This window comes from Dendropsophus ebraccatus, chromosome 7 (assembly GCF_027789765.1).
Source record: "Dendropsophus ebraccatus isolate aDenEbr1 chromosome 7, aDenEbr1.pat, whole genome shotgun sequence".
NCBI lineage: Eukaryota > Metazoa > Chordata > Amphibia > Anura > Hylidae > Dendropsophus > Dendropsophus ebraccatus.
The window spans coordinates 81,286,403-81,308,216 of NC_091460.1; the positions used below are offsets into that span (position 1 = coordinate 81,286,403).

Sequence of the window (21,814 nt, forward strand, 5' to 3'; positions counted from 1 at the left end):
ATGTAAACAGTGTTCCTGGGCGGCTGGCACTGCACTCTGTAATGCCAGCCTGCTCCCTTTGAGGTCAAATTGCTGGCGACCTCACTGGGGTTAACTCTCCCAGCAGAGTGCAGAGACAACCTGATGTCATTGGGTTTGGCTGACTGTCTAAAGTATGTGGTGGCTTCCCAACTCTCTTCCTAAAGGATTTTAAGAAGAGAAATGTTGGATATGTTGGATTTGAATAGCCTGATCCCATTCTGGTAGACATAAGTTGCCGTCAGAGCAGTTCGCTATATCCTACCCTTTCCATAACTGTAAGCCAAACAAACATTTGGTCGACAGCTATTGAAACTGTATGGTAATGGTTTCCTGACAATTCACTGGAGAATATACTGCATTATAAGATAATATACTGTAAATCACAGATATCTGCTCCTGTCTATTATAAAAGAGATTAACCACTTTATAATAAAGTGTGGCATTTCCCGATTTCCTGATTAAACTTCCATTTCTGGGCACTTCATGCATCTAATACAATATCGTTAGTCAATAAAATCTTATTCTTATCGAAACATTTAGTAGCAAAGGAACATTACCCATCCATAACTGCTGATGGCTTTTATTACATAAGATCATTTGCATCATGTTTTTGTGCTCCCCTGTTCTTCGTTGACATGCTTCCCAAAGAACCTAGGACATAACAGGAGACATTATCAACTACCATGTTAAGCTGTAGAGCCTCTTATACAGTGGCATATGAATCCATCTTATATACAGTACCAGGGCTGTGGAGTCGGAGATAATTTTGGCTGGAGTCGGAAAAAATGTACCGACTCCGACTCCAGCCTTAAAAAAATCTTTAATAAATTTAGAATTGAGTTTTGATATGAATTTTATACGTTTTGCTCATCAATATATTTTGTGAGCAACATTATAATCGGACACTGACCCTATTAGATAAGGGTGGTCGAGGAAAAGTTGTAGATCACTATTTGGCAGTTTGTTTCTGAGTTGGAAGAGTCCATTGTGTGTGGGGGGAGATCTGTGCTGTTCTCTTCCTGAATGCTGGATGACTGTATATGAGTACCAGTGTAATATGAAGATATCCTGTGTAATATAGAGTAGGAGGAGAAGACATAAGTAGTGAAGCAGTAACCTTTGTCCACAATGTGGTGTTTTCTCTCTGGGAGAAGAGTGTTTGTTTTCTTCTGTGTTCTATGGCTGCAGCTGTGTGTGTGTGTGTTATGGCTGCAGAGCATTGTGTTTGCAATGGCTGCAGCAGGTTGTGTGTGTGTGCGCGCTATGGCTGCAGCAGGCTGTATGTGTGTGTGTGCTATGGCTGCAGCAGGCTGTATGTATGTGTGTGTGTGCTATGGCTGCACCAGGCTGTGTGTGTATAGTATGGCTGCAGCAGGTTGTGTGTGTGTATGTGCTATGGCTGCAGCAGGCTGTGTGTATGTGTGCTATGGCTTCAGTAGGCTGTGTGTGTGCTATGGCTGCAGCAGGCTGTGTGTGTATATGCTATGGCTGCAGCAGGCTGTGTGCGCTTTGGCTGGCCCTCACAGTGACCAATCTATATCACTAAGTGTGAGCCCCTGTATATCACTATGGCTGACTTCTATATTACAGGTATCTGGCATTGTTAGCAGTATTTCTGTGTGTATGGTGAATATTTAGTTAGAAACTAAAAGACCACCTGCTCCTTCTAGTCTAGTTGTGAGTAGTTCAGGACATGGAGGCTAGAGACTGGCTGCATCCACTGCACACACAGGAAAAGCTGCTTTATATATTTCCTCATTCCCTCAAGGGGTGGTCCTCTCTAAATATAGGGTTGCTATACATAGTATACAGTAAAGCCTCAAAAAATTGCCACTTTGCAAGATTGCTCCTAATCTACACCAAATTTGTCGGTAAGGCTGTAAAGCTAAAAAGAGGTGAAGCATGGGAGTTATGCAATTTGTGTAACTCCCATTTAGGGATGGTCGGATGAACCCTCGGAGGGTTCGGGTTCGGATGAACCCGAACGCTCGGCCTCGGATTCCCGCTGTCTGCCCGCTCTGTGCAGCGGGTGGATACAGCGGGAGGACCGCCTGGAAAACTGGGATACAGCCTATGGCTATGGCTGTATCCGAGTTTTCCAGGTGGTCCTCCCGCTGGATTCGCCTGCTGCACGGAGTGGGCAGACAGCAGGAATCATTACCGAGGGTTCGGGTTCTTACGAACCCGAACCGAACTCGGTTCGTACCATCCCTACTCCTATTGTCTAAATGGGAGCTGTGCAACCTGCACAGCCCCCTAAGCTTCACTGTTTACATAGCTTTATAAGTCATGAAAACAGCATAACTTGTGGGACTACGTAATTTGTGCATCTCCAATTAAAGTTAATGGGAGTTACGCACATTGTATAACTCTCGCACTTCGGCTTCGTTTTCAGTACCCGGCCAACCTCTAGTGGCCACAAGCAGGCAGGAGAGGTCCAGGTAGTCACTTTTACTAGATGGGAAACCCCTTTTAGTCCTCCATTTTTTAGGAGATAAAGAAAAAAAAATAAAGATAAATAAATGTAAAGATAAAAATAAATGTAAAAATAAAAAGATAAAAATTTTTAAAATCACCCGTTTCTACCTGAAAATTGTTAACAAACGTCTAATGGCTGTTACGTCAAATGATTACTCACATGGTAACTAATCTTAATGTTGAATAGTGATATCTTTTAAAAGTCTTATGGAATAATGGAATAACTGAATAATAAAAAAATGAATAATGGGATCAGTATCAGGTAAGTAGTTCTTAACATACCATGGCATCCTGTGCTGCCATGCCAGGATCTGCATATCCTTCCTCTCGTACTGCCTGTAATACAGAGAGAATTTCAATGTGTCAATGTTTTGTGATGTAGTAGGCTCCAGTATGGCTACATCCCATGATAAAAGTGATGGAATAAACTCTCATATGCACGGATACAGTAAGTGTTGTAATGCAAGTTTTTATTGATAAAAATCCGAAAATTAGCTTCAGGGGCACCTTCCACGATATCAAGGGACATAGAGACATCAGTATATATACAAGGAAAAGCACCATTAAATGCGTGGCCAGTAAAATTACAATGAAGAATCAATGAGAGATAAAAAGGTCAATGGATTTTAAGTAATTTAGATCCCTACATAATCTTGCATACATGCGCTGGATAATATCAGATTTGGGTTTCCTTAGGATTTTTCCTTCTTTAGTAGTTTTAAGCTTTGCATTTTTGCACCACTATCCTGACACTAAAAATCTTTAGGGAGCGTTGTAGATAAAACTTTCATAGGCCGGGTTTACAGTACGTAAAAAACACGTCCGTATTTCATAACAACGGCCGTATTTGAGCAAAGCAACAGCCGTTATTTTCAAAATACGGACGTGGTTTTTACATAGTGTGAACATAGCCATAAAAGGGAAGCATCTAATTTGGTGATATGCCCCTATAGCGCAGGAGGCGCTAAAGATTAAGGTACTTTTCTTACCTTCATCACCTGCGCCATTTTCATGTACTTTGTAGTTTAATTCATATTCTAATTAGGTGAATTGGTGCCCTGGGGGCAGGACTACCACCCTCAATGCACCGATCCCCCAGGTTTATAGAAAAACTGAAGAATAAGATGCAAAGTGTATCCTGTTTCTATTAATACCTCTGCTATTGTTTCTAACATCAAATAATCACCTTAGCCAATAAGTGCAGCTATGCACAATATTTTAGTCTAGGGGAGCCATGAAAGTATATAATCGTTTGTCACATGAACGATATTGCCACTTTAACCATAATTTATGGTAGGTGGTAGCTAGCTAATGCATTTTGGCTATGACTAGCAACTATGATTGAAAATGTGCTACTTGCTACTTGCTGAACCTTTCATCCTGAGTGATTACCTCTGACCCAGCTACAAAACAGCAATTTCTAATACTATTTTCTATTTGAATCATGTTGCCAATTGACAAAGCCCAGGCCGATAAGATGCAACTCAGAGTGCTAAGTAAGAGGGAATGATGTGGTACCACAGCGGGAAGTTGGAAATGTTTTTATCCCATTGGTTTCTACGTGCCTAATCACACATATTTTTGTAAGCCATATTTTGAATCTGGTTAAATAATATGAATCCTTAATTCTAGATAGCGTCATCACTTTGACCATTCTTCCTTTTTTACAAGTACTTTCCACTTGTAAGCTACATACACACTATGTAATAATGATGGCTGTCTTTTATGATAGCATCCGCCATTATTAACTTCCATTATATTTTAAATAATAGATGTTATTTGCACAGTGATGGTTGTTGATATGAAAGACAGCCATCATTTTTACATAGTGTGAACCTAGCCTTAAAGAGCTGAAAAAAATACAGATGATACAACAGATGCACTATGGGCAATTTTCTGTGGATTGCAGACTGGAAATTTTAGACTCAAAATATGGTCTGCAAAAATATTCTGACAGGCCTTACACATAACAGTCTTAGGCTATGTGCACACTGCGTAAGACACTGTCCATTCCTTGACCCGGCTGGGTCACGCAACGGCTGGTCTCTGCAAAGATCATTAAGTACCGGCCAGATGCGCGCCCGCATCAGAACTTCCCATAGCGCACAATGAAGCGAGAGGCCGGAGCCGCTCCCTTCATTTTGTGAACTGACATGGGTTTCTACGGCCGCAATTCACTGAATTACGGCTGCAGAAAACTGACATGTCAGTTCTTTGCGGCGCCGCATGGGATCCCGGCCGGAGCATATACGATGTGTATATTCTCCGTCTGGGATCCCATACAAGAATAGTCAGTGTTCCACCCCGTACAAAGTACAGCCATTGTTGCTGGGTCCGTCCGTGTGGTGTTTTGCCCTCCCCTCTGTGACACAGCTTTATTAAAATCAATGGAGCCGCATCACAGAGAGGAGAAGTTTCGTCACACTGGGAGCGGACAGGCCCACCTCAAGTGCTTTGGGCCGGTGCCCGGGAATAGACTGACGCCGTGCGGAGGAACTGGGTCACGGTTCAAAAAAATCCCCGCTTCGGCGCAAGTCAATTGTTGTAAAAATCTTGAGGCAATGTACTACTGTACTACTGGTACATTCACTTTAAAATCTACTAATTTTAATTTTAGCAAAACGCAGCGTTGGTTGAGTGGTGTTGCTCGGCAGTATATTTGTAGATTTACTTAGGATTAGGCGATTCCAATACTGGCACACTTTTTGCACTTTTTGCATTATTGCATTTTTGTGCCAGTCTATTTATTTACAGTTTGTGCTCCATTTTTGTGCACTGGGATTTGGTCTGTGCCTCTCTCTTTCCTATGTATATACTGTATTGCTTCCTGTTTTTTAAGTGATTTTAATTGTTTGTGTAAACAATAAAGTATTATTATTCATTAACATTTTGAGTTTATTGTCCAGCATTGATATTTGTAGAAATAGTATAATTTTAAATTGTTGACAACGACATTGAAAGCTCCCCTCAAGAGGATAGTTCCGGAAAGAGCTAATATCTAAGAGAGTAGAAACCTTCTACAAAGATTAAAATAGCAATAAAATGTTGGATAATAATAAAAATAAGAATATATATACTTGATACATAATATGAGAGAATAAAAAATGTTTGAGGAATGCCGAATGCAGACTCTGCCTATCCTGATATGGAATATAGAAAAAGCCTAAATAGATAGTATGCAGAGACAGCTGCACAACTTGAAGCAACTTGAGAGGACGCGCGCAGTACAGGGCAGGATCCAAAGGACACAATATAGAAAAATCTAGAGAAACCACAGCACTCGTAGATACGTGAAAAAAAATGGTGTTTTATTTCATCAGGTGCCAAAAACAGACTTGGTCGTTTTTTTTGCCATTTGATGCAATAAAGTACCAGTTGTTTTTTTTTTTTTACATATTTATAGAGTTTTTTGGTTTCTCTGAATTTTTTTAGAGAGATATATAGATAGACAGATTGATAGACATTTACCGTATTTTCCAGCGTATAAGGCGACTAGGCATATAAGATGACCCCTGACTTTTAAGAAAATTGTCAGGGGTTTGCCTTATACATCGGAAAATGTTAACTCCTGCCTAACCGCAGCAGGGTTTACTAACTGGAGCCCTGCTGCGGTCAGGCAGGGGTTAGCTGCAGTTAAAGAAAAAAACAAACAGTTAACTCACCTGTGACCCGTTCCCCGCAGCCGCGCGTCTCCAGTCCCGTTTCCGGCACAGGCATTGTGATGCACACTGTCTACGCCGGAAGTCCCCGAGGCTCTTCCGGGCAGCCGAGCATCTCATCAGAGAAGCTCTGAGACGCTCGGCTGCCGGGAGAGCTTCAGGAGAATGACAGAGGCTTCTCGAATTTCAGGAGCCTTTGTCATTCTCCCGAAGCTCTCCCGACAGCTGAGCGTCTCCAATGTTCTCCGACAAGACGCTTGGTTGCCCGGGAGAGCTTTGGGGATCTCCGGTGCAGGCAGTATACGTCACACTGCCTGCGCCAGGAGCTGGAGTAGAGATGCATGGCTTCCAGGAATGGGTTATAGGTGAGTAGAATTGTTTTTTTCTAATGGTTGCCCCATATAGTGGGGATGCGGCCATTTTTTAGCTCTCCCACCGTATGGGGCGACCATACCCGATGTATAAGATGACCTCTGACTTCTAAAAAGTTTTTTCGGTGTTAAAAAGTCGTCTTACTTGCTGGATAACAGGTAAGTGTTAATGTCTGCAGTGTAACCCCTTTATGACCAAAGGTCATTGATGCACGGATGTCCAGGTCACATTGAAGCAATGTTCCTTCTCGCCTTCTAAGTGCCGTAATCCTTTTATTTTTCCACCTACAGGGCTGATTGTGGTGTCATTTCTTGCACTCTGAACCGCTGCACTCCCAGCTGCTATTAGCAGCCAAGAACTGTGGCTATAAGCGGGCAATGGCCGATTGCTGTGACCTGCTATTTATATCCATGGTGGTGTAGTGAATGGATCACACACACACCACAATGTGATTGCAGAAGGGCGAGCCATGCATCCGTCCGGGCTGGCAGACAGCACCGCAATAGCGCTGATCCCAGCAGCCCATTGTAATGGAGCACTGATGTCAATGCAGTATATATATGCGATCGCTATAGGTCAAGCAGTTAATGACAGGAAGCGTGATCGTCATTACCTCCCGGCTCCTGGGACACTAATGTTTGGGAGCTAATCGCATTGAAGTAAAGACCATCATTCTTTATGTGATAATAAAAAAAATGTATAGTATGGTACCGTGTTAGCCAGGAAAATCCATATCGTGGTAAATACTTGAAATCAAAGTATTTCAGGAGTGATACCATTATTGGCGGTGCTGTCCGCCAGCCCAGACGGATGCATGGCTCGCCCTTCTGCAATCACATTGTGGGGTGTGTGTGATCCATTCACTACACCACCATGGATAGGAATTTATAAGCATTTAAATGCAGCTGCATTTAAGTGTCTAAATAGCAGGGCACAGCAATCGGCCATTGCCCGCTTATAGCCACAGTTCTTGGCTGCTAATAGCAGCTGGGAGTGCAGCGGTTCAGAGTGCAAGAAATTACACCACAAAATATAACCATTGATGAACAGATCCACAGAGCCAAAAGAATTCCAAGACAAAGCCTCCTGGAATATAAGCAGAAGGAGGAGAACAGCCGGGTGCCATTAGTGGTCACCTATAACCCTCATATGAAGATCCTAAAAAAGATTGCTGCTGAACTACAACCAATATTCCAGAGGGACAACAGACTGAAAGAGATTTTCCCAGAATTACCTCTTCTATCATTCAAACAACCCCCGAATTTAAGAAAACTCCTTGTAAAAATCGCTCTGACATCAACAACAGAGACTGGCACCTTCCCTTGCAACAACAGAAAATGCAGCACATGTCCCCACATATTGCAAACAAACACAATCCGCATCCCCAATACACAGCGGGACTACACAATCACCAATGCTTTCTCATGTACATCCTCCAATGTGGTCTACATGATAAAGTGTACACGATGCCCCACAGGGATTTACATTGGGGAAACAAAACAGAAACTACAAACTAGAATGAACTTACATAGACATACAATAAAAAGAAGTCTCAACACCCCTGTAGGCCAACATTTCTCAGGACTGGACCATAGAATAACAGATTTAAAGGTTATGGTCCTCAAAGGTCACTTCCAGAGTGACAGAGAGAGGAAAGTGTGGGAATTCAAATTGATAAAAACATTCCAGTCATTAACACATGGACTAAACCTGGCACCTGGATTTATGACCCACTACATGGACACACTCCACAGATAAGACTGAACTGGCCAACAATCTTGGACTTCCAAATAAGCTTTAATTTACAACAAGTCCTTTTTATTGCCCTGGCTTATCTATGTGATGTATATACCCCCTCCCCCCCCCCCCCCATTCAGAGATGTCTCTCCCTTCTTGCTTGTAACATCCCTAAAATGTTGTGCTGTTTCTGTAAGTCATTTGTGTACTTCTTTATGTGATAAATAGGAGTGACAGTAAAGTCTATAAAACTATACATACGTTGTATCAGTCAGTATGTCTTGACACACTATGTAACGCAAATCCTTTGCTAACATTTTGCTCTATTCTTTACCCTGTTTCTTTTTGTTTTCTAGTCCACAGATGCTTTCACATTTTAACTGAACATTCAAAAATTGTGTTTTTGCAATGAGTGGGATTTATTTTCAGCATTGTGATCAAAAGATTTCATTGAAAGAACAAAAGAACATACAAGCTCAAAAGAACATATGAGATCAGGAGAAAATCCCCATTTAAAAAAAATATCTTGTGCTCTGGACAGTTCCTGATACAGAAAGAGGTGGAAGCAGAAAGCACAGTGTCGGGCTATGTTCACACTACGTAAAAGTACGGCCGTTGTTGCCGATGGTACTCTGTCGGTTCACACAATGAAGCGAGCGGCTCCGGACGGCCCTGCGGCTGGAAAGATCATCCGGCTGGTACTTAAGTAGTAATTTTTGAATCTATATAGTACAATGTGCCACAAAAAAAACACAGTTTTAGGCTATGTTCACACTGCGTATGAGTCCGTCCGTAGTTCGTACGCCGCCGTACATGTGTGGCTGAAACTATGGGCATGGGAAAAATCAACATGCGGACGGATGCGTACGAACCGCGAACATACGCCCGTAGTACAGTTATGCTTCCTTAGCTTGATTCGAAGCGATCTGAAACAAGTCATTTACTTGGAAATCTTCGCCCAGCCCAATAAAACCCACAGAACCTTTTGGATTGAAAAAAAACAAGTTCAATTTGGCTGAAATAAGTACTCCGTACGGGACCGCGAGGAAATCCACGGCGGTGAGTTTCAACATTTCCGTCCTCAAACAATGGTCTTGTTCATTTTTCACGGCGCCGCATACGATCCGGCCGTAAGCTCATACGTAGTGTGCATTGTGCGGGCGTATAACTGTACTTTAAAGCAAACGCATCAACCTCAAAACTATGTGCGTTTATTCGCGGTTCACATTACGGACGGACTCATACACAGCGTGACCATAGCCTTAAGATCACTTGGATAAGTAAAAGCATCCCAAAGTTATCGTTATCACTTAAAATTACACATATCATATTAGTTAAATAAGGTTTTTATCGAAATCCAGGTCCTGAAGGAGTAAAGAAATAGGGTAAATAAGCATAAAGTGAATGTTAACAATCAATTCACTCTTGCATATCAAGACATGCAAGGATACAACATCACTGTAATTTTAATGGACTACTGTCACTCCTATTGAACACATGAAGAGTGATGCTCTTCACTGCTTTGATGCTGTAAAAAACTTGAGAAATATTAAATCTAAACTAAGTGTGGCATTTTTGATTTTCTATATATACATAGAGTTAAAGGCTTACATTTTACCTGCATCGAGGTTGTGTGTACATCATTTGTTAGGGAACAACTTTTACTTTACTTTACTTTTACTTTCCTAATATGTTTTTATTACTTAGTGTTACATTAATATTCCTGATGCACCTATTTTTAGGTGAATAATTAGAATTTTCAACCATTTTTAGTCTAAGTTCTATTTATGGACCAGTATTCAACAGGCAAACATTTTTATCTGCCTGTTTTGAGTATTCCTCCAAAAATTTACATAAACCCTGATTTGCACCCAATTTTTTATTTGCAACTTTTTAAAAAGTTAGTACCAGGTGAGTGTGCATGCACATTTTTTTGTAAAAATTCTGCAATTATTCTGCCAATATTCTGAAAATATTCTATTCACTAAGTTATGAAAAGTTTGTTGAATTAGTCTTATTTAGTAGAGTAAAAAAACTAAAACAAATACTCTGCAGAAAAATCGCACATTTTAGACTCAATAGTAAATGTCCCCCAATGTGTATTGGGCAGCCGTCATTCCATTGACTGCAACACAGATGATTATAATTTGGTAATAACGTTATTGTAAAAAAAAAAATAGTTTCTGCCTTTTCTTATTTTTTACACAGTGTGAACATAGGTATCCATGTTTTCCAGGCAGCCTTACTAAGAGCTCTTTGACAGCCATAATCCTTGCTGGTTGGTAGGTGATCAAATACTTATACTTGGACCTGCGATAAAATTACACACATCTTCAAAACTTGCTATATCGTCAGTGTATCAAACAATTATTTTTTTCACTGTACCTTCCTATCCCCTTAGACCCTAGCAGTCTATATGCAATCAATAATATTGATAAGAAACTCTACTATACATTTCACTTTCATAATTTTATAAACATCACATTGCCATGACATCATTGCCAGTGTTTCTGAACACAGTTATAAGCATCAGGAGGAGTGGGTTGAACAAAACTGTGCAAATTTATCCATTGCAGTTACGCCCTGTCAGTTTTTTTTTAGAGGCGTGGTCTTTTTTATGCAAAATAACTGCTGTTGTTTGATAACCACGACAGCCATGATCATGAACATTATTGACAGCTATGATTGAAAACAACGGCCGTTGTTTTTAAAACAATTGACTTTGTTTTGCATAAATAGATATTGTGCGAACACACACCAGGAAAGAGTGTAATTAATTTATTTTTTCCTTTTAGTTTACCGACACCCAGAATTGATAAATAGAACACCTAAATCAAATGTATTTTGGATCAGTACTCCTTCAGTACTTGGACGTACCCCATAACATAATATTCTGAGAAAATCTCAAGGAGCTGAAGGAGTTCCTCAATGCTTTTCCACTAAGGATGTTTTCTGTACTTTTTTTTCTAATGATATTAAAGGGGTTATCCAGCGTGGGGGCACTTTTTTGGGGGGACCGGGAGGAGGTGGCTGAAATAAAAGACGTCCACTTACCTCCCTGGTTCCAGCTGCGGGTCCCGCATCACGGCGCTCGAGACGCTACGTCTCAGGGCCGCTCAGCCAATCATTGAAGGAGGCGGGATCCGAGCAGACTTCAAACGGATCCCGCCTCCTTCACTGAGTGGCTGAGCGGCCCTGAGACGTAGCATCTTGGGCGGCGTCAGACACCCGGAAGCGGCCGGGCACCGGAGCGCCGTGATGCGGGACCCACTGCTGGAACCGGTAGGTAAGTGGACGTCTTTTATTTCAGCCACCTCCTCCCCGGTCCCCCCAAAAAAGTGCCCCCACGCTGGAGCACCCCTTTAACTAATGATATGTACAAACTTAGATGGATGACACATTGCTTATGGAAAAAACAAAACATGGAAAAATATCTGAAAAAAGGAACTTTACACTTATATTGGACTTATACTTCTGGCACTTCATTATGTCTGAACCCACACTCTGATCCATACTACAAAGCAACGTCAGTGAATAGATATAAGGACTATAACGCCAGCCTTTTAGGTCCCTATAATAACTTTTGTAGTGTTTTATGCAAACAATTATAATTACAAATTTGTCTATTTTTCTTATCATACTTGGCCAATTTAAAATAAACTTGTAAAAGTTTTTTTTTGGCTTACGCTAAAAGGTTTGCATGCAGGTCTATAATGCCCGGGTTATGTAAATGTGTAGTTTTCTAACATCATGCATACAATGATTAAGGTCTATGGATGTAAGCTTGGGAGTAATTTTCTCTGTGTGTGATCTGTGGCTAAGAACGGGGCCTTGTGGCTTCCAAGAGGGCACTGTAATGGAAGATCTTTTGAACTTCATCCTCAATACAATTTCGTTTAACATTCTCCATTATGGATGCCCTCCTTATTTGCCCTGACATTAATTATGTTTGCTGAGGCGCCTGTATTGTAAGTGTCCCTTTATGGCTATGTTCACACAACATCAAAAAAAAGAGAAAAGTCAGCCACCTTTTCTATTTAAAAAGACGTCCCTTATTGTCTCGATGTAATTGACTTTAAAATGATGGCTGTTTTCTGCATGGATGTCAAAATAATGATCATGACAATTATTTTCGGACATCTTTTGCAAAAAGCAAACGTTATAATTTCAAAATGGCGGAGATATTTTTTTCTTTTTAAAAATGGAAAAGAAAAAATGTTGTGTGAACATAGCCAATAACAGGCAACACTGTTCATTAGCTTCATTGGATACTATTTTTATCCAGGCTTTATAATTTCATTGCAACTTAACTAAGAAAACATGGTTAATAGGAGATATTTTGCAATAAGGCATCTTGAAAAAATGATTATGTATTCTGAAAATATCTAGTGATTCTTATGGATTATGCTCTATAAGGATTTTTAATTTACTTTCTTGTGTTGCCAGCATTTTGGTTACACTTTATCCACTAAAATAGAATACAGCATACAATACCTGGGCTAAGTTTATTAAAGCATCTCTAAAATGCCCTGAGGTTTCAGAATAAATGTCTTGATCCAGATTGCTGCCATATTCTACAAAGGAAACAGAGGTTTGCATATTATTTTAAATGTCATGCACGTGTTCTATGATAACATACATTTCATGTAATCAAACTTCTGAAGTGCCGACTACGTCACCAGAAATGTTTCTATAAAGAACAGTGACAGGCAGATACTCCAGAAATATCTAAGAAAGCAACACAAACCAGATACGCTCAGTGGAATCAGCATTCTTTTATAGTGTCTAAGCACATACAAAGGCAAAATAATCATCCTCTTGGGGCTTTAATTTTTCCCTTTTATCCCCTTTTATGTCTTTGATGCCAGCACATTAAAACACTTAAAGTTTATTTATACATTTGTTTAGCTACACATAGACATGCTAAATAAAATAATGCATCAAAGATATTAACAAACACTATAAGGCTATGTTCACATGATGGTTTTTCTGTCCGTTTTTTTTCTGAAAATGTCAGTGATTTTGGCCACCCGTCATTACAATGATGGCTGTTGGTACATTATACTAGTTCAGGCCCTTTTGGATGTGGTTCTTTATTGAAGGTCCTTTGAATTTGGTAGTAAAGGCGGAGAAAGGACAGTAAAAAAAAAAAGTTTGTGAAAAAACGAAAAATAACATCCATTGTTTGCAAAATATTGTCCGCAAATAATTGTTATGAACATTATTTTGACCTCCACGCAATCAACGTCTATTATTTAATACACTATGTGGGACATTTATCATTGCAATGGAATCAGCTTCTGTTTTTTACTTCAGGGGTGGCATTGAAGTCAAAGCAATGGCGCCCATTCTTTATAACAGGTGTTAAAATAATGTATCTGCCTATTATTTCCAGATGCTTTTCCACGAACAGCCTCTGGAAATAATAGCTATTCACACAATGTATTGTGTGGCGGTGACCGCACTTTGCATTGAAGTGAAAAAAAGAACGTTCATGCAGCCGATACAGAGGTATCAGCTGGAGGGACTTCGTTCCTGCAGCCCGGCGCCGGCAGTTTAACAACATTGATAAATCTCCCCCTACGTGTATTGGGGCGGCCATCATTCCATTCACTTTAGTGCATTCCATTGAATTCAGCTATAATTCAGTAATAACAAATGTTAATTTAAAAAGAAAAAGTGGACGCCTTTTCTCTCCTTTTTTTTTTTTAAAACAGTATGACCATAGGCTATGACTTTTTATAAGTATACTGTATTGTTGTCCATTTAAAGTAGCCTTACTAAATTACCCATACTGGCATGCTTGTATTTCGCTGGTGAACCTTGTAATGTTGCCTTGCCTTGCTTGTACTTTTTTCCAATGTTTTAATAAATCATTAAATAAAACAGCCAAGTGTGTCTGGAGGTGCTTGTTTATGTAATGAATAATGTGTAAGTAACATGATATGCACTATCAATTTCTATATTTCCTATGAACCTATCACAACAGGAAAACTGAAGCAGAGAATAGAGAAGGGTAGTTGCATTGTCTTCCCCGTTGTGTCTCTATAGACAGGATTGTACCCTGCTGATGATGCTGGGGATAGCAGCTGTAGAAAATGTCATTTTCCTTAATTTGCTCTCGCCTTTTACCTGAAGTGTATATAACTGTATACAATGCAAATTTGCAGCTCAGTTCTTTTCATTTGAATTATACTCCACAGCAATACCATATGCAGCCATGTTTATCAATCTGATACAACCTCTTTATAATGCTAGACACTAAGTCACATACAATTTTCATGAGATTTTTATGCAGCTTTTCTGTGACCAGTATATTAATGAGAAATACACTAGACGATAAAGAAATAATTCACCAAGAAGGAGGGAAACCTAATATGTGAGAATGTAATGATGATATATGTACTGTAAGTGATAAGAATATAAGAGGGAAAGGATATAATTATTGGGGAAAACTGGTCATTTGAAAGTAGGCTCTAGTAGCCTGTTGAGCGCCTCTAGCCTGGATACAAGATGAGATGAGATACACTTATGGTGCGTTTACACAGGCAGATTTATCTGACATATTTTTTAAGCCAAAACCAGGAACAGACCGTAAACAGGGAACGGGTCATAAAGGAAAGACTGAGCTTTCTCCTTTTTTCAAATCCATTCCTGGCTTTGGCTTCCAAAATCTGTCAGATAAATTTGCCTGTGTAAACGCACCATTAGGCATAGCGATTCTGTATGACATTTCTGGGAAACCCGTGATGATCGTGAAAAGCATTAAGGGCCCTTTACACTGGGCGATTATTGTGCAATAAATTGTTAAATCGTTTGAATTTTAGTAATAATCTGCTGGTGTAAACACGACAATGATCAAACGATGAATAAGAAATCGTTTGTGTGTCAATGATCGCATCTATGGGCTGCTCGGACAATCTAATGATCACTTTGGCAGCCCCCCAGCATCTCCCCGCACCCATCCCGATCTTACCCACTCGCTGTCAGCATGTGTAATAGTGCCAGCAGCAGGCAGGGGAACAAGAAGCAAGCACTAACTTGACAGGTCGGTGCTCGCTTGCTGTGAAGATTGGGCCGTGTAATAGGGGCTTTACTCTTCTCCCCCCTCTCTCCTTGTCTTGTTTCTGTTCGTATTCTTATGTTGATTTGTCTTGATTCTATTGCGTCTAGCTGTCATATCTTGGCCATGGAAGAAAGTACTGGATTGTTCAGATTTACTGCTTTGCATATGTTTTCTGCCTTATACCATTTTCATACTGTATGGCTACATACATTGTTGTTTTTTCCACTATGTCTTCTGAAGTTTTTGTTATATATTCTGAAAATTCCTAATAAAAATGTGGTTTGGGAAAACAATAAAGAGATATATATATATATATATATATACTGTATAGTGGTACCTTGGTTCAAGAATGTTTTGATTTAAGAGCTCACTGTACTGGGTGGGAGGGCAAGCGGGGGAGGGGCATGGCCTGCATAGTGGGGTCTACAGCACTGTACTCTGACCCAGAAAGTCTCCCTTACCTTCCAAATCATAGCAGATCCACTTCAGGCTGGGGCTTACATCAGGGGACAGGACTGTTGAGGTAATCTCTTCATAGCTGTAACCTCTCTCTCCCCGGATAGAGAGTGCTGCATGTATGTGCCCACATCTGCCCTGCTCATTCCTTCATGCTCCCTGCAGTCTCTGTCCGCCCTTGTGTTTCCCATCCTCTCCATTACTGTACAGTAACTAATAATATCACATATTCTGCTGTTTTTGAATGTTTGTTATTTAGGTCCCAAAGCTCGCAACAGAGTGGGGATCTGAGGGACTACCTATCAGGGTGGTTTGGTGCTCTCCCCACTAGGAGGCCCCCCCTTGGCAATGGGCTTCCTTATCTGGAGAGAGGGATATCTGGCTATTCCCTTGTTTTAAGACTTGCAACTGAGGCTCCATGGACCCCTTATTTGCATATTCAAATTTTGTAGGGGACAATCAGTGGAGACTCGTAAATGAGTACTCCATTGGATTTTTTCGCTGTTCTCCCTGAGTTCAGTGATTGTTGTGTTTTGGTGGTCTATTTTTTATTGCCCCCCGGGAGCCAGAATCCTACTCCACACTGAAGAGGGGCGAAATACCCCGAAACTGCAGTCTGTGGATGGAAGCCTAGCCTTGGTAACCCTTGTCTTATGTCGTTATACTCGCCACAGAGTTAGACTTTGACTTACAGGGGCCACCCTGGTGTTTCCCTATTTAGGTCCCAAAGCTCGCAACAGAGTGAGGACCTGAGGGACTACGTATCAGAGGGGTTTGGTGCTCTCCCCACTAGGAGGCACCCCTTGGCAACGGGCTTCCTTCTCTGGAGAGAGGGATATCTGGCTATTCCCGTGTTTTGAGACTCGCAACTGAGGCTTCACGGAACCCCTTCTTTGTATATATATATATATATATATGTATATATATATATATATATATATATATATATATATACTTGAAAATGTACCCGGCGTTGCCCGGGTATAAAGTGACAGTGTGTTAATTAGATTTGTTCCAAGGTCACCCAGGAGGCAAATCTATGCCCTTGGTTTTTTTTTGTTTAAGGGGAAATCGCCAGGAGCCCTATATATCCCTATATACACTATATACCCCGAAAGTTCTGCACTGTTTATGTAAATTGTAGCTTATGCAGATTAGAAATAAACTAAAAACTTTAAACATCCTAAATACCTAATAACCAAAATGAGATTTCATGTGATCAGACTGTATACAGAGCCTGGTTATATACAACATTGGCAGTTTTATATACAGAGCCTGGTTATATACAGCATTGTCAGTGTAATATACAGCCTGGTTGTGTACAACATTGGTAGTGTTATGCTGAGTATGCTGACCTGTAGTATATAGTTGGTGGAGGTCCTGTATACTTGTAGTGTATAGTTTGGGGGTCCTGTATACCTGTAGTATAGAGTTAGTGGAGGTCCTGCATACCTGCAGTGTACAGTTCTGGGTCCTGTATACCTGTAGTGTATAGTTTGGGGGTCCTATATACATGTAGTGTATAGTTTGGGGGTCCCCCGCCCCCCGAGGACTGCAGACCATAAGTAAGGTGTGTGTGCAGAAAACCTGCAGCTTATAATAATAAGTGCATACACAATCCGGCATCATAATCTGACCCTCTTAGGCACTACCTCTCATCCTTGGTGAGGACAACACAGAAGAGGTTTCAAAGTTTCTAATACCATATACACTCCCCCCGCAGGTAGCCCCCATACTGTATACACCTCTTACCCCTGCGGGTAGCCCTCATACTCTATACACCTCCGCCCCCTGCAGGTAGTCCCTATACTGTATACCCTCCACCCCCGCAGGTAGCCCGCATACTGTATCCACCCACCCTTGCAGGTAGCCCCCGTACTGTATACACTCTCCCCCTTCTTGCAGGTTGCCTTCATACTGTATACACTCCACCCCCGCAGGTAGCCCCCATACAGTATACACTTCACCCCCGCAGGTTGCCCTCATACTGTATACACTCCCCCCAGCAGGTAGCCCCCATACTGTATACACTCCCCCTGAAGGTATCCCCCATACTGTATACACTGCCCCCCTTGCAGATAGCCCCCATACTGTATTCACTCCCCTCTGCAGGTAGTCCCCATGCTGTGTACACTCCCCTCTGCAAGTAACCCCCATACTGTATTCACTACCCTCTGCAGGTAGCCCCTATGCTGTGTACACTCCCCTCTGCAAGTAGCCCCCATGCTGTATACACTCCCCCCTGCAGGTATCCCCCCATGCTATATACACTTCCCCCTTCGGGTATCCCCCCATGCTGCATACACTCCCCCCTTCAGGTAGCCCCTATGTTGTATACACTCCTCCCTTCAGGTAGCCCCTATGTTGTATACACTGCCTCCTTCAGTTAGCCCCCATGTTGTATTCACTCCCCTCTGCAGGTAGTCCCCATGCTGTGTACACCCCCCTCTGCAAGTAGCCTCCATGGTGTATACACTTCCCCCTGCAGGTATCCCCCCCATGCTTTATACACTTCCCCCTTCAGGTATCCCCCCATGCTGCATACACTCCCCCCTTCAGGTAGCCCCTATGTTGTATATACTCCCCCCTTCATGTAGCCCACATGTTGTATACACTCCCTCCTTCAGGTAGCCCCCATGTTGTATACACTCCCTCCTTCAGGTAGCCCCCTTGTTATATACATTCCCCCTTTCAGGTAGCCCCAATGGTATATGCACTCCCCCCTGCAGGTAGCCCCCATTTTGTATACACTCCCCTCTTCAGGTAGCCCCCATGTTGTATACACTGCCCCCTTCAGGTAGCCCCCATGCTGTATACATTCCCCCTTCAGGTAGCCCCCATGCTGTATACATTACCTAACACCCCCTTACTGTATACATTCCCCAACACCACTCGGCAAGTAAGCCCCTGTGTATATACCCTGTACACTGTTATGCTGCGTTCACACTAACAGGATCTGCAGCTGATTTTCTGCAGCAGATTTCATTTAAATAACTGAACACAGCATCAAATCTGCTGCAGATCTGCTGCAGATCCTGTAGGTGTGAACGCACCCTTAGGGTACAAACACACTTGCCGTATCGCTGCGGATCCCGGCCCTATGCTCTCAATGCAGACAGATTTTCTGTTGCGGATCTGCAGCAGATTTGATCTAAATAACTGAACTCCGCATCAAATCTGCGCCATCAAATCTGCTGCGGATCCGTTGTGTGTGTTTGTAGCCTAAGGGTCCAAACACACACGGCATATACCCTGCGTATTTACTGCTGCGTATAAGCAGTGTGTGTTTGTACCCTTATGGTGCGTTCACACCTACAGGATCTGCAGCTGATTTTCTGCAGCAGATTTCATTTAAATAACTGAACACAGCATCAAATCTGCTGCAGATCTGCTGCAGATCCTGTAGGTGTGAACGCACCCTTACTGTATTTATTACTGTGGATGTTGTGAGGCAGCTGCCCTAGCAACCACGGCTCTCTGTGAAAATGAAAGTAGTAATCCTATTGGTTGCTAAGGCTTCCAACTGCCACAGCTACAGCACTAATTATATCACCTGTGTGTGCAGTGTGGAGATTTTCCCATTCATCTCTATGGGATGCTCTTACCCCTCCCGCTCCCCTCCTGTACATCTGGCGGGGACGGGACCTTCGCTCTAACCTTCCTGGGCACCCAATGTATCTGTGGGCCAAATTTGGGGTCAAATGGTTCAGGCGTTTGGAAGTCTATACGGGACAGACAGACAGACAGACAGACAGACATTTTTATGATATACTAGAAAATGTACCCGGTACTGCCCGGGTATAAAGTGTCAGTGTGTTAATTAGATTTGTTCTAAGGTGCCCAGGAGGCCAAGCTAAAGGTATTGTTTCATCTGAGTTAATCAGTGAAATTAGTGTATACCTGTAGTGCATAGTTGGAGGGGTTCTGTATACCCACAATGTATAGTTTTTAGGGGTCTTGCATATCTGTAGTGCATAGTTGGGGGGCTGTATACCTATAGTGTATAGTTGGGGGGTCCTGTATACCTGTAATGTGTAGTTGGGGGGGCTGTATACCTGTAGTGTATAGTTGAGGGAGGTCCTGTATACCTGCAGTGTACAGTTGGTGAAGGTCCTGTATACCTGTACTGTATAGTTCGGGGGTCCTGTATACCTGTAGTATATAGTTGGTGCTGTATACCTGTAATGTATAGTTGGTGGAGGTCTTGTATACCTGTAGTTTATAGTTTGAGGGTCCTGGATACCTGTAGTGTATAATTGGTGGAGGTCTTGTATACCTGTAGTATATAGTTCGGGGGTCCTGTATACCTGTAGTGCACAGTTTGAAGGTCCTGTATAACTAGTATAGAGTTGGTGGAGGTCCTGTTTACCTGTAGTGTATAGTTTGGGGTCCTATATACCTGTAGTATATAGTTGGTGGAGTTCTTGTATACCTGTAGTATATAGCTTTGGGGTCCTGTATACCTGTAGTATAGAGTTGGTGAAGGTGCTGTATACCTGTAGTATATAGTTGGTGGAGTTCCTGTATACCTGTAGGGTATAGTTTTGGGGTCCTGTATACCTGTATTGTATAGTTTTGGGGTCCTGTATACCTGTAGTGTATAGTTTGGGGTCCTATATACCTGTGGTGTCCTGTATACCTGCAGGGTCGTATTTACCATTAGGCACCCATGGTCTGGTGCGTAGGGTAGCACCTTGCAGAGGGGCAGTACCCTCCCGTTCAGACTTGCCAGAAAATCTGGTGTCTTTTCGAGGGGTATGGCGGTATTGGTCAGATCTGGTATAGCGGTGTTATCCAGTCACAGTATGGCGGTATTGGTCAGGTCTGGTATGGCAGTGTTATTTAGTCACAGTGTGTCAGTATTGGTCATGTCTTGTATGGCGGTGTTATCCAGTCACAGTATGGTGTTATTGGTCAGGTCTGGTGTGGCGGTGTTCTCCAGTCACAATGTGGCGGTATTGGTCAGGTCTGGTATAGTGGTGTTATCCAGTCACAGTAATGCGGTATTGGTCAGGTGTGGTATGGCAGTGTTATCCAGTCACAGTATGGCAGTATTGGTCAGGTTTGGTATGGCAGTGTTATCCAGTCACAGTATGGCGGTATTGGTCAGGTCTGGTATGACAGTGTTATCCAGCACAGTACAGCGGTATTGGTCAGGTCTGGTGTGGTGGTGTTATCCATTCACAGTATGGCGGTATTGGTCAGGTCTTATATGACAGTGTTATCCAGTCACAGTGTGGCGGTATTGGTCAGGTCTGGTATGACAGTTTTATCCAGCGCATTATGGCGGTATTGGTCAGGTCTGGTGCGGCAGTGTTACCCAGTCAGTTTGGTATACCTGTAGTGCCCTGTATATACCTGTACTGTATAGATGGAGTAGGGGTCCGGTATATACATGTACTGTATAGATGGAGTAGGGGGTCTACCAGTTATTTCTGTGGATGTTGTGAGGCAGCTTCCCTAGCAACCACAACTCCCTGTGAAAATGAATGCAGTAATCCTGTTGGTTGCTAAGGCTCCAACTGCCGTTTTCTCTGGGCAAAGCTGCAGCTAATTATATCTCCTGTGTGTGCAGTGAGGAGATTTTCCCATTCATCTCTATGGGGCGCTCTTTCCCCTCCCCCTCCCCTCCTGTACATCTGACGGGGACGGGACCTTCGCTAAAACCTTCCCGGACACCCAATGTATCTGTGTGCCAAATTTGAGGTCAAACGGTTCAGGCGTTTGGAAGTCTTTTTGGGACAGACAGACAGACAGACTTTCATTTTTATAGCCAACAACATGTGTTAGGTAATCTCCAGTTGTAATAACCTGAAGAAATAATTTAACAGTGTATATATTATGTAACGTGAAAAAAAAGTAAAGAAGATTTATCAAGCAGTCTTACAGTAAGAATGTTTTTTGTTGCCCTGTTATAAAACTGTCCTACTATAACATGGAAAAAAATATCTGATCAGTACATGGTTAAAGTGACACCCCAGTAATAATCTTATTTTACCCTCCCAGTATAATGCTGACTAAGTAG

At 42.1% G+C, this 21,814-nt stretch overlaps 1 protein-coding gene across 1 annotated transcript in view; it reads right to left on the reverse strand.

The window, feature by feature from the left end:
* The window catches only part of ANXA10 (annexin A10), a 70,893-nt gene that overhangs the window by 18,853 nt on the left and 30,226 nt on the right, over positions 1-21,814 (reverse strand). Inside the window, exons 6-8 of the mRNA XM_069977833.1 lie at positions 12,762-12,841; positions 2,782-2,835; positions 579-672 (exon numbers count right to left, since the gene is read on the reverse strand). Coding sequence (XP_069833934.1) covers positions 579-672; positions 2,782-2,835; positions 12,762-12,841 — 228 coding nt within the window. The remainder of the gene's footprint in view (positions 1-578; positions 673-2,781; positions 2,836-12,761; positions 12,842-21,814) is intronic.